At 37.8% G+C, this 12,465-nt stretch overlaps 1 protein-coding gene across 7 annotated transcripts in view; it reads right to left on the reverse strand.

The window, feature by feature from the left end:
- The window catches only part of LOC126851015 (AF4/FMR2 family member lilli), a 181,065-nt gene that overhangs the window by 42,086 nt on the left and 126,514 nt on the right, over window positions 1–12,465 (reverse strand). For all 7 annotated transcript variants that reach the window (XM_050594533.1, XM_050594539.1, XM_050594537.1 and 4 more), the window contains one exon: window positions 12,038–12,074. In XM_050594533.1, the coding sequence (XP_050450490.1) occupies window positions 12,038–12,074 (37 nt within the window). The remainder of the gene's footprint in view (window positions 1–12,037; window positions 12,075–12,465) is intronic.

Below are 12,465 nucleotides of genomic sequence, written 5' to 3' on the forward strand. Positions count from 1 at the left end.
TTGTAGATATATCAATATTTCAAGATATTTTTGAATATATTTCTCGATTATTATCATCTAAAGATATTTCCCTTTCTAAAGTCGCTGATTCTTTGAATATTCATATTACTTATTCTTCCCAAATTTCAATATTAATTTATTAAAAACTTCCATTTTGTATCTAAACGCTGCATTTAGAGATTTGTCGCAGAGCCGATAATTTATTAAATCGCTTTGTCGACGACACCGCGCAATGTTAAATCGATCTCTCAACGTAATTAATATCGCTCGACGATACGGTAATTAGCGTAACTTGAACGTTATGAACACCTATCAACGATAATGCTGATAATAGCGGAAATTAATGGCTGGCGATATGCCGACGTGAAAATCAGATGTGCGCGAGATACGACGCAATAAATTCTATATAGATACGCGCGGTCGACCGCGACGAACGGCTCGATAAACCGTGCCGAAATAATTCGACATTGTGATGACGTTAAAAGGATCAAACAGATCGAAAGATATAATTGCGTACGTCCCGTTTACGTCTAAATCCCGCAAGTCATTATCTCGAATGCAAAACTTACGACGATCCTTTCGTGCGCTCGAAAATACTGGAAAATCTGCGACTTTAATTTTTACTTCGCTTCATTAAAATCGAGAAACGGATAAATAATTAAGCCGATTATTAACCGCGCATTGGGATTACTCTCAACCGGTTTCCATTCGTCGTCCGCCCGCGAGGGAATAGTATCGGATTCTTTATTGAGTTATTACAACAAGATATTGCATCACAGAAAAAGGAAGCGAAAAAGTTGATAATTATCGACAATAAAATTATTGCTAATTTCGATGATCAATTGTAATAAGCGTGATCGAAATATATTTATTAACGCAATAAAATAATTATGAAATTTTATTAAACTATACAAATATAATTTTATTCGATATCGCAGTCATTAGGAATAATAGTCATAAATTGTATTAATTAGAAAATTAATTATTATGATTTTGTAGAGTTATTATTAAAGTGAGTAATTAAATAATACACGATTAAATAATAACGATAATTATCAATTGGAATATCATATATGTATTGCACAATGCATTCGCTTTGTTATCACAATTATTCTGATTGATTTCATCTTTCCGATATACCTTTTCAGTTATCTATAATACATATGGCACAGAAAATAGTTTCTCATGTTACGGGAAGCGGAAATATATATCTGCTAGCAACTTGTATAGTAAATAATATCGAGAGAGAGGGGAGAGAGAGAGAGAGAGAGAGAGAGAGAGAGAGAGAGAGAGAGAGAGAGCAATATGTGCAGAGAGGAGTATTATAGATTTATCAATCACCGACGACAGTTATAACGTGTATGGATTCATGAGCTGACATAATCTCGCAGAATGGGACGGATACGTGCGCGTACGCACGTCGAGTTGACGGCGTATATACGTTTTGCGGATACGTAACGCGAATGCGTGGTCGCACACTCAACAGGTATCGATCTCTGACACGGAATGGCAAAGGTAGAACACAAAACGGTTACGCAGTGCTTAAAATAGACAGATGTCGTGACAAACGAATATTGTAGGTGACTATATGTATACATATGTTCCAGTTCGAGCATCCCGTATATATATATATATATATATATATAATCCTCGTGCAATTTTAGAGATGTCCAAATCATTTCTCTTTTCGATCAAGTGGCAAAATTTTAAAAAATATTTCAAAGCGTTATACGACATTCCAGATATAAATTACAATTAATTATGAATAAAAAAAAATGCTATTCGAAGAGATAAAAGATTATGAAGGGAACGCCATTCTTTAGAGACAAAGAAATCTCTTGTACGCACGCGTTTTCCAATTCCATGAAAATCGTTTATTTCCTGAATAACTCATCGCGATCCACAATTAAAATTCCACCATCGATGTATGAATATTTTTCGTTGTCTCTTTTTACACGTTCACCATGAGAGGCTTCGTGTTGATCGCGATAGAGAGGAAAGATCCATGCGACGAGCCGTTATGTATGCATACACACACACAATTCTCTTCGAGAATCCTTTTAAAAAAGGATTCTCGAAGAGAATTGTGTGCGAGAGAGACGCTGCGCCGGGATGCAGATGGACATTTAACGATCCGCGGTTCTTAGTCACGCCAAGTCCATACAGACCTCGTAAAGCACGCGTTCGAAATGCTGGCAGTGCACTTTATGATCCCGCGGGCGATCAAAAACACCTTCGCATTCCAGACTAAACTTTATAACTCGCATCTAGCGAGCAAGCTATCCAATTTCTGTCAAGATGACAGAATTATATGCGAGGTCGCAAAGTACTCGTCGCGTTTAAGGGAAACGCTTGTCTTTAATCAATAATCGAGATTCACCGTAATTATCGCCAAATATCCTACACTTATATGTAAATATCATATTGCTACCTGAGATACATTTAATACTACTAAACGCAAGAATTTTTGGCGTCCATTTTTTTTCTCCTGCTGTACTCGACGCGACCTCGGTAAACATGGACACGCGTGTTTATTTATAATACGCGCAATATTTTTCCCGCCGTCTTCCTGTCGTATATATATCCGCGATTAGCAGGATGCTAATTAATGGCGGAATTGTGATATTAAGCGCTCGCTGGTCGCTCGTCGGCGAAGGCAGCGGCAACTCGGGAGATTGTTGGGACGCAACGGACCGTTATTATGGGATGGACGGCTTGTGTAAGATGAAGACTATAGTGTCGAGAGAGGTGTTGCTTAACCATTTCCATGCTTGCCGCATGTCTCATGCTAACGCATAATTATGTATCAATTTTTTTTTTTTTTAAGAGATCATCGTAGGTTTCCTGAAGTCACTAATAATAGCCTATTACTCGGAGTATACCGGTAATAATTATGTAATGAAGAGCAGAGAAAGGGGGACATTACGCACACATATACAAAACAAATATAGAAAACTATAAAAAAATAATGAAGAGAAAATAAATGTAAAATCGTTAGGGTTAAATAAATTTTAAACGCGAATAAAGTATACATAGCTGATAACTTTTTGAAATCCCTGGCGAAGTACGCGAACGTATTATCGTATACATTTGTTATCGCTGGTGATACGCCGTTATTTTCCACGTGATTATACATACCATCCCAGCGTGAGCGAGCGAAGAGAGAATTGCCTGGTGTGTTCAACGCGTTAAATATAACTTCCGCACGAAGTGACGCGCCGCTGTGTTCGCGATTCATTAGAGGCCCGACGACGTCGACCTCTGGCACATACACAGAATGAATGAAAATTTGATTCGTCCAATTATAATACCGCCCGGCACAATATCCCTCGCGCAGTGTAAATAAACGGCGGCGACCTCGCCAACCTTCCACAGTCGGATTACACGGGCGCGATTACGTAATCGTGTTATAAGTAACACCCGCTTTTCCGAATTGATTGTCAAGGACATCCGATAAAATTATCGCTCGAAGCACGCGTTAGGTATCCAGTCCGAGTGATAAATATTTATCATCCCCCACCAAGATTTTTGCTCGTTTAAATTTCTAAAGAAATGCGCCTTTGAATTTATTTAAATGTAAAAACCGTGAAACAAACAAAAAAAAAAAATTATTTAAGAAAAGAAAAAAGCAAGAAAGAAAAATACCCGCTTGTAAACTTAAATAGATAACACAGTACGTATTGTATGCAAATATACACGCAAAATAGTTCGCAACAACACCTCGAGAAAGCACTACTGTTACACCAGCATCGAAAGCAATATGCATTCAAAGCTTAATAACAAATTGAAAGATGCAATTTATCGATGTATTTACATCAATACAGTGCAAATTATTTATGTTTTCTCTCTCTCTCTCTCTTCATGCAATTTTACATCATTAACCCGAATCCGCGGACAATCATTGCACTAGATTTTTACGCTCTTACGTCTCACAAATTTAAAATAAAGATATTCACGTCTTACGTAGCAAAGTTAATGAGAGACCTATCGGGAGAAAACGTGGCGTGCTTTAATTTTTTTTTAAGAACGATCTCCCGCGAAAGGCTTGCTTATCAGTGTAATGCTGTTAAAGCGAGTTTCGATATGTAATTTTAAATAGCCTTCACATGATTAGATGGCAATCACTCTCTGCGAGCGCGACATCTTCGCTCTCTCTCTCTCTCTCCCTCACCGTCTAAAAAAACACGCGAGCAAAATGTCAAATAAAATTATTACACGCGAGCGATGCGTGAAAGTCAAACTATAAATATAAGGGCTTTCTCGATGATTACTGTGATGAAAAGATTAATAAATAAATCAGCAAATGTTTGAAACGATTATGATTCTTCAGTTGAATATATTTTATTCATAATTTTAAGCAAAGCACACGTTCATTATACGTGCAAAAATATAGTGTTATGTACTTTTATTTTTTTTTTTCCAGGATTAAAAAATTACGGAGGTCCATTAAACTCAATCCAATTAAATAAACTGAATTAAATGCTAAATTATATCTCATAAAAATTTAATGAAGTATGATACTTTGCACTCTCAACGTAAATGTGTGCTTTTGCAGTTAAACAGATTCATTGTAGCAACAGTTATTTTCTCATCGAAAGAAAAATTATACCAATTAGGTCGAGTCTCAATATATCGACGTTGTTACATCGCTTTAAAACACGACGAGAAAATCCGGTTAGATATTACCGATTTGAGTGTTTGCATTGAGATAAATCTTTCTGCAATGTGTTTCACCGTGTTTAATGACCGTATTTAATAACTTATTTAATAATTTATTGATTTTTAACCGTTTTTTAATAACTTATTGATTTTTAACCGTGTTAACCGATTTTTAACACCGTATTTAATAACCTATTGATTTTTAATATTTATCTTTTTGATGTGCCAATCTAGGCTGATCTATATTTTAATATATTTTTTTATCTCCCCATCTCTCAATCTCTATAAAAAAAAAAAACGTCATGACAAAAAATTCACAGACCATGAAGCTATAAATTACAATGACCCTAGACATCGCAAACATATCAGATGACGGATGGAGATATAACCAGTCTGTTGCCTTCAACCAAGATCATTAAATTTCGCGAGAATCAATTTTTCATTGCGAAATACTTAATAACCTGATGAACAATCTTCATTTTATGAAAGACTGTCACATTTGATTAAAGTTAAGATTAAATGACAAAACGATGATTATAATATATATATCGAAATTAACTATTTAACTACTTAAAGTTCAATGAACGATGATGTTAATCTAATAATTAGAACCCGTGTGTTCAATTGTGTATGAAACACTACAGCATTGTTGGAATGACAGTATGTATATCTATATTGTAATGAAGAGACTAATGATTTATTCATAGCGACAACTCAACTTCGCTCAAGAACATGATACATCTCCCTCCATTTGTGTCCTTAGCTCAAGAACGAAGGGCCATCCGCAAAGTTCTGCGTCATCTCATCTCGATTTCTATCGCAAATTGCGACAAAGTTTAAAAAAAATTCAGAGCAACAGTTCCGATAACTCGCACGCGGATAGTATCGTTTTTCGCGATAAATATGATATTCGAAAGAGTATACGTGTCGTATATTTTCCGCTACATTTTTCTCCTTATCGGCCAATCAACGTTTTTCCACCAGGAAATTTGAATCGCGTCGCCGTGAGCTATCCAAAATATTGATTTAAAACATATGAGAGCGCGCGCGCGCGCGCGCAGCATCTCTTCAACTGGCCGCGAATTTCCATCATGAAAGAAAAGCAACGATCCGCGAACTAGTTTAAACGAAGAGACGGGATAACGAGCTAGGAGAGATTAGAGATATTGCTTTCGAGTTGTCTAACGTTAAACCGCAGTAGATTCCCCTCACGTGGGACAGACCGTCTAACGATATTTCAAAGTCGTCTTCGGTTGATGAATGATGTTAGCTTGCCGCTGTAATGAATTAAAGCCACTCGACTACCTTAGGAGCTAAGAGAAAACTAAAAAAAGGCAGAGAGTGAAGATTGCACAAGTGAAAATGTGAATACTATCAAGACAGCCCCGGTCCTTTATCACTTCACAATAATATTCAAGCAAGGTGAAAGAATATACGCTATACCAACTTGATCGCAAATAAAATCTGTCAAGCATCTTCTCCAGAATTTGTCGTTTCGATCTCTTCGGTTGCTTCGCATCTCGTGCGTTTGCGAGATCTGAGCGATTGAATATTAAACAGATGCAGTCTCTAGGCTACTCCTCGGCGAACTTAGCCCAAGGGACTTCCTCCGAACTAGAAAACGAGGCTGAGGAGAGAGAGAGAGAGAGAGCGCGAGGGCGAAGATGTCGGTCGTGCGCGCGGAATAAGCAAGAGCAGCGACCAGGGAAGGAAGGAGAATCGCGTTCGAGATCGCGGCCGCCGACGAGTGCAGCGGCGAGAAACGATGGGAAGCAGGACAGGAGGGCCGGGGGATGGTAAAGGAAAAGGGGAGAGGGGGGAGAGAGAGAGAGATGGTTGGCTGGAACGCCAACGGCGATTTCAATAATTAATGTCACGGGAATTGCGCCGCAGTGGTGACGATGGCGGCGGAGTTACTGCCGCAAGCCTGAAATTCTCCGCGTCGTGGTGGTCATCGCGACGCATCTCTCTCTCTCTCTCTCTCTCTTCTATCCAGATAATTATTACGATTATCCGCCGGACGAGACTATAAAGTGTGAGAATTTGAGCGGCTTCCTTCTGAACCGATATCGCTATCCGCACAAATAAATCAATATTAATTGTTTCGTCCTCGTTTTAGCATCATCAAAGCGCAAACTAGAACAATAATTAATATGTGTTGTTTGATTTACTACTTAAACTTGGAGAATTAATGTTACACCAAGTTTACATGATTTACAAAGAGTGCAAAAGATTAATGATGATGATTCTATCGAGTACGAAGCAATGAATAAACTACAAACGTCGAAACATTTGTCACTCTTTTTATTTCCTGCCGTCTTAAATGACATCTTTATTATCCATCTACAATTCAGTAGAGAGTGATAACCTCGTATCACGATTGAATAAAAATCCTCATAACCATTCACTCGAGAAGTGGCGATAAATTCGAGACATATCCCAAAGAGAATGGAAGTACCAAAAATTTTACGGACACACGTAAAATTTCTCCCTCCACCCATTCAAACATTTTCACTCTTCGTTAACCGATCCCTGACCACCGACGAAGGCGCTCTTTCCTCCGGGAGGGGAATAACTGTCACAAAAATGCTCGAAAATAGACGACGCCCTCCGGCGATGGGAGGGCCGGTTCCATGAAATTCAGAAGAGTCGGATTCTCCGCGATTCTTCGGTTTCTCGTCGGTGTTACGTCGGTATGTCGTACCGCATCGGTTCGCAAAACGAGCGACGTGCAACGCGATGCGATAGATGACGGCGACGGTTCAACCGGGAGAGATGCCAGATGCCAGTGCAAAGCTGGTTGGTTTCCATGGAAACCAATCAAGCTCCTCATCTCGTCGCCCTCACTCATCCTACTCGGCGTATCGCGGACGGCGGAAGCGGCAGGATGAGGAAGCGGGGAGAGGGCGAGCGGAGAATAGCGGCGCGGAAGTGAGAAGGAGACAGAGGACGCCAGGAGGAGAAAGACGGACGAACGCGAAGGGTGGAGAATTTTGCGGATGACGAGAGCGAAGAGAGGTGCACAAAGAGACAGTGAGAGGGATGTATGAACCAAAGGAAGGAGAGATGACGCAACTGGATAAAAATGAGCGACCGAGAAAAAAAAATGTCAAAGAAGATAAAAAGGAGATTGTAGGAGCGAGAGCAAGATGATCTTTGAGAGAATGAAGAGGAGAGCAAATCACGAAGATGGGGATTGATTTGTTATGTCGGGAGTTCGGTGCAAGATCATCTTCGATTCCGTTTGCGTGTATGTACACGAGAGCCCGGAAACTAAAACTCCTCACTAGGTCGATCACGAGTGCGCGGCGTTGAACTAACGACATTGATCGACATTAATTCCTGAAGATGACTTCGCAAAGTTCATAATCCATCGTAATCCATTTCGCCGAGAAAATGGTTATCATTCGCAGAGACGTATGTTTCATCGTTTATTATTTTTTTAAATTCGCGCTTATTTGTCGATATATCATTTTTGATGAATTTTTAGAATGATTTACTTCATCAACGATAATTAAAGATTTCGTATAAAATTGCATTTTTTATATAATACAAATATCGTGATGATATCTAAAATAAAGTAACTTGCAATGAATTCAAAAATTATGTTACAAGTTTAAGATTATAAATCTTACTTAGTATATGTGTCTTGTTATTTTCACCCTTCTTTCTTTATAATGTAACTTGTAATAAACGGCATTTTTCTCAAGATATATAAAATATTTTTCTCATAATTCTAGATAAGCAATTTATTTTACTCGCGCTTTCTTTCTTCTCGACTCAGAATGATAAATAATTCAGATTCCTAAATATTTCAAAAATCCTCGATACGTAGCTTTATTATTCACCGTTCAAAGTATAGAATATATCGTGAGAAATCCCCATGGAAAAGAAAATCCACGCTTTGCGATTGCCGTCGAGTTGTTTGATCGTTAGGGTGAATAAGGGATGAACGGATTCGACATAGTCGTTCATCGCTCATTCACCCTAGGCGGTGTCGTCTGTGGCCCGGGGGCTTCGTCAAAGGTCGTGTCAAGTCACGCGATCGCGCCTTCGCTCATTAACACCGATGCGATCGACGCTCTGGTAGGAAGCGATAGGTACGGGTTCAACCCGCGTGGGCAACACGTGCGCGGACAGGTAGGCGAGATCAGAACGGTGCGACGTGGGCGTGGGCGATATCGCACGCGTGTCAGGATCCCCGGCGTGCTTAACGCGCTTCCCTCCTCTCTTAATCAAGCTCGACCTCGACTCTTTCGCGCGGTAATCAGGGCGCTTCGCGGAATTAACTCTGCTTCTGGCTTCTTATTTATTAAAAGACATGTCGCAATTTTTGACAAGACTCTCGAACATGACTGGGAAATTGTTCTTCGGCAATTTTCCGAGAATTTCCAAGCAAACTAATTTTAAAATATAAATAATGCATCTGATAATAATGCTAAGAGAACTCTTCAAATGGCTTAATTAAGAGTATGATAATAAATAAGTAAAAAAGAATTCTTGTTGAACAAAAAAATCAATCTCAAATTAGGAACTTAAAAAATTAACGTCTATATTCAATTCTATTATATATAAGTATATAATAATATATTATATAATAAAGTATATAATAATTCTAGTATATAATAAAATTGAAAACATTTTCCATCGTCGAGATATTTCGACATAATGTTGCGCAGTCTGTATTGTAATGTTAATATTGTTCACCGAGCAAGCTCACGCAGATCACGATATTACAACGGTTATTATGTATCGACGATGTTACACGTGTGCGCCTGCGTGGCTCAATAATAATGTCGAGCGGTCCTCATTAATTTGCTCAATGGAGCATCAAGGTACAGACTGGGTCAAAAGTTACCGCACCGACCCGACATGCTGAAATGCGAAAGTTCAAACACGAGGCAGACTTGCATTCATTTACGGAAATAGTCGCAACTTTTTTTTTTTTTTTTTTTCAAAATTTCCTCCTATGTTTCCGGTAAACTTGTATGAATTTTTTTAAAATTTTCTTTATATATAACTCATTATTTAGTAACAAGGGCTCGAGAAAATGATAGATTAATATTACTATTTTCGATCTTCCTTCGAATGTACTTTGCATCGAATCTACTCTGAAAAAATGTAATATTATTTGATTATAAACGATTCTCTGATCCAGAAGAAATTCGCGGGAATGGATTCTCCGGCGCGAATCCTGTTGCCGTTCGTGGAACTTGCGTCGAACCTCGTTAACGGGAAACTGTCAATATCGTGATTCCAGAAAGGAATAAATTGATAAGCCATAACTGCACCAGGCCAATATATGTATACGATGCCATTCCACGAAAGTCTGATGAAGAAACGTGGATGTTTATCTCAATATTTCTACTTTTTTACATCAATTTTAATAATTTTAATTCCTTGCTATAAATTATAATTATATTTTTAGTAGAGAAAAATATTTATCTTCATTATCTTTATCCAGCATGTCATAGGTGCGTCGTATTTTCGCTCGTATTAACTCGTAGTTTCTTTGATTAGCTTGAACGAGTTAGGCGATTTTCGCACAATTGTGTAAAGGGCGCGAAATAGGCTTATCGCGGGGACTAATTCAAATTTACCCAACGAGAAGCAAATTCGTCCCGCCCAACTCTAGATTGTTGATGAGGGATGGTTGTAACCCTGGTAATAGCCATTGTAAAGTAGCCACTGTATTCGAGCATCGGGCAGAAAATGGCAGGGGGAGAGAAACAGAGAGAGAGAGAGAGAGAGAGAAATGATTAATTCATGAAACAGTAACTTCTCTCGCATTCATTTAGAAATGCCGGAATATCGATAATCTACAGATTTTCTTTTTTTCTTAAATTTATATAATCGTTAAGCGAAATGGAGCTATAAAACTTTGCAAAGGTAAATTTTATAAAATCTTCACGCAATCATCAATTCCGCTAATCGATTTGATTAAACATGTTTATTATTCACTTTGTAATAAACGGAGCTCTCTTGATCGATTTTATAATTAATTCGCTGCTCGTTTAACGGAAGATCATATATTGTAAACGATATTAATACAAATTTGCTAATCCATTTTTAATAACATATATATATATATAATGTGTCTCTCGGGTTTTTATACGTCGAGAAGAACGTCGGATTTAACGTATAAAAGTATTATGTTGGAAAGCTTCCTGCGCGGTGATGTTCGCACAAAGATGTCAAATATTTAAACGCTCGCTACACGAATATTACGCTTTCAAGTTTTCGCGATTGATTTTTATCGCAGAAAACAACCGTTAATGCGCGAGGATTTTTTGCCGAGAAAAAATTCATTATTTTCTCAATACAATCGATCGTTTACGCGTAGAATCGCTTCTTATAATCAAAAAAAATTTTCATATTTTATATCAAGATTTAGTAATATATTTGCAAAAAATATAAATATTAAAAAAATAACTGATAACGAGATAAAGCCACGGAGAATTGCTTCGTGCAAATAATCTGTAGTATTCGCGATAAATGAGTCGCGGCAGAATCGCACACGAGCAAATAAATAACATGTATTTCGAGCGCTTAAACGGCTGAATGAACGAATGGCAGAGGTCACGGATGGTTGATTCATGAAATCGCACCCGCAAAATTGACGATCGAGATTTTGCATGGAATCCACAGGTTTTACGTTCGATAGCGCTGGTTGGTCGCTTTTCACCACCGCGAATGTTTCTCTCGTCCCTTTTTCATTTTATTTTATTTTATTTTTTTTTTTATGAAAACAAGCGGATACATATGTATAACTATTGCATCGATCGGTGAACTTTATATCGATACCGCACGCGCGAATTACAGACGCGCTGATTAATATCCATTCAGCCGTACGCGTGACTCTAAAATATCGTTTGTAGCAATATTCGTGACGTCGGATTTTAATCGCCGAATGTGGCGAACAGTCTCCAAAAATTATATCCCCCTCGGTGATGTTTAATGCATTGTGTATTCTGACGCAATGTGCGTTTTATCGCGAAAAATTTGCAGCAAATATATCGAAATATCAACTCGAAAGTTGGCAGCGACACATTAATGAAACTTTAGCTTGTAAAAATGTGTAATAAAACTGACAAGAACTTTTTGTATCTGGTTTTTAAAAGCATGAATATACATATACGTATGTACGTATAATCGTTAAGTGAAATCCTATACATAAAAAGAGAGTTTATATAAAAATAAATGATGAAAAAATGCACTCTTAATATATGCAAAAAATATTGTTGTATAAAAACTATAAATTATTTTTTGCCACGATTATCTTGTGAGGGATAAGTTTTTTGAGATCGCGCTCTCAAATATTCACATTTCGTTTAAAGACACAACGATAGAAAGGATAATGAAAATTTTAGGTACTCACGAGGCTTTGCAGGTTCTGGTGGAGCCACTTCTGTCAACTGCAAAAGATAAAAATACGTTGAACAGTGGTTATAATATAAATCGATCGAATCTTGTGCTCAACAAAATTAACTTCTCTACAATCGTAAAATATGTCAAAGAAAAAAATCCGATCAAATAAATCAAGTCCTTTCCCTTTCTTCAGAATCTAATAACATTCCGAGAAATTGACATGTCAATGCGAGACATGTTATACTTAAATGAAAATTGCATTCACTTCTAAAAAATGGCATAAGCATCGATTCGCGCATAAAAGTTTGTTCAAGCAACGGAGGTAAGTATTTAGCGTCGATCAAACTGCAAAAGGGCAAAAAGAGGAAGTTTGCGAAAGCAATGGGAAATTAAACGGATCTGAGAAAATTTGTAAAGGAAACCGCGAAAGTGTACTTT

The sequence above is a fragment of the Cataglyphis hispanica genome, chromosome 7 (assembly GCF_021464435.1).
Source record: "Cataglyphis hispanica isolate Lineage 1 chromosome 7, ULB_Chis1_1.0, whole genome shotgun sequence".
Classification (NCBI taxonomy): domain Eukaryota; kingdom Metazoa; phylum Arthropoda; class Insecta; order Hymenoptera; family Formicidae; genus Cataglyphis; species Cataglyphis hispanica.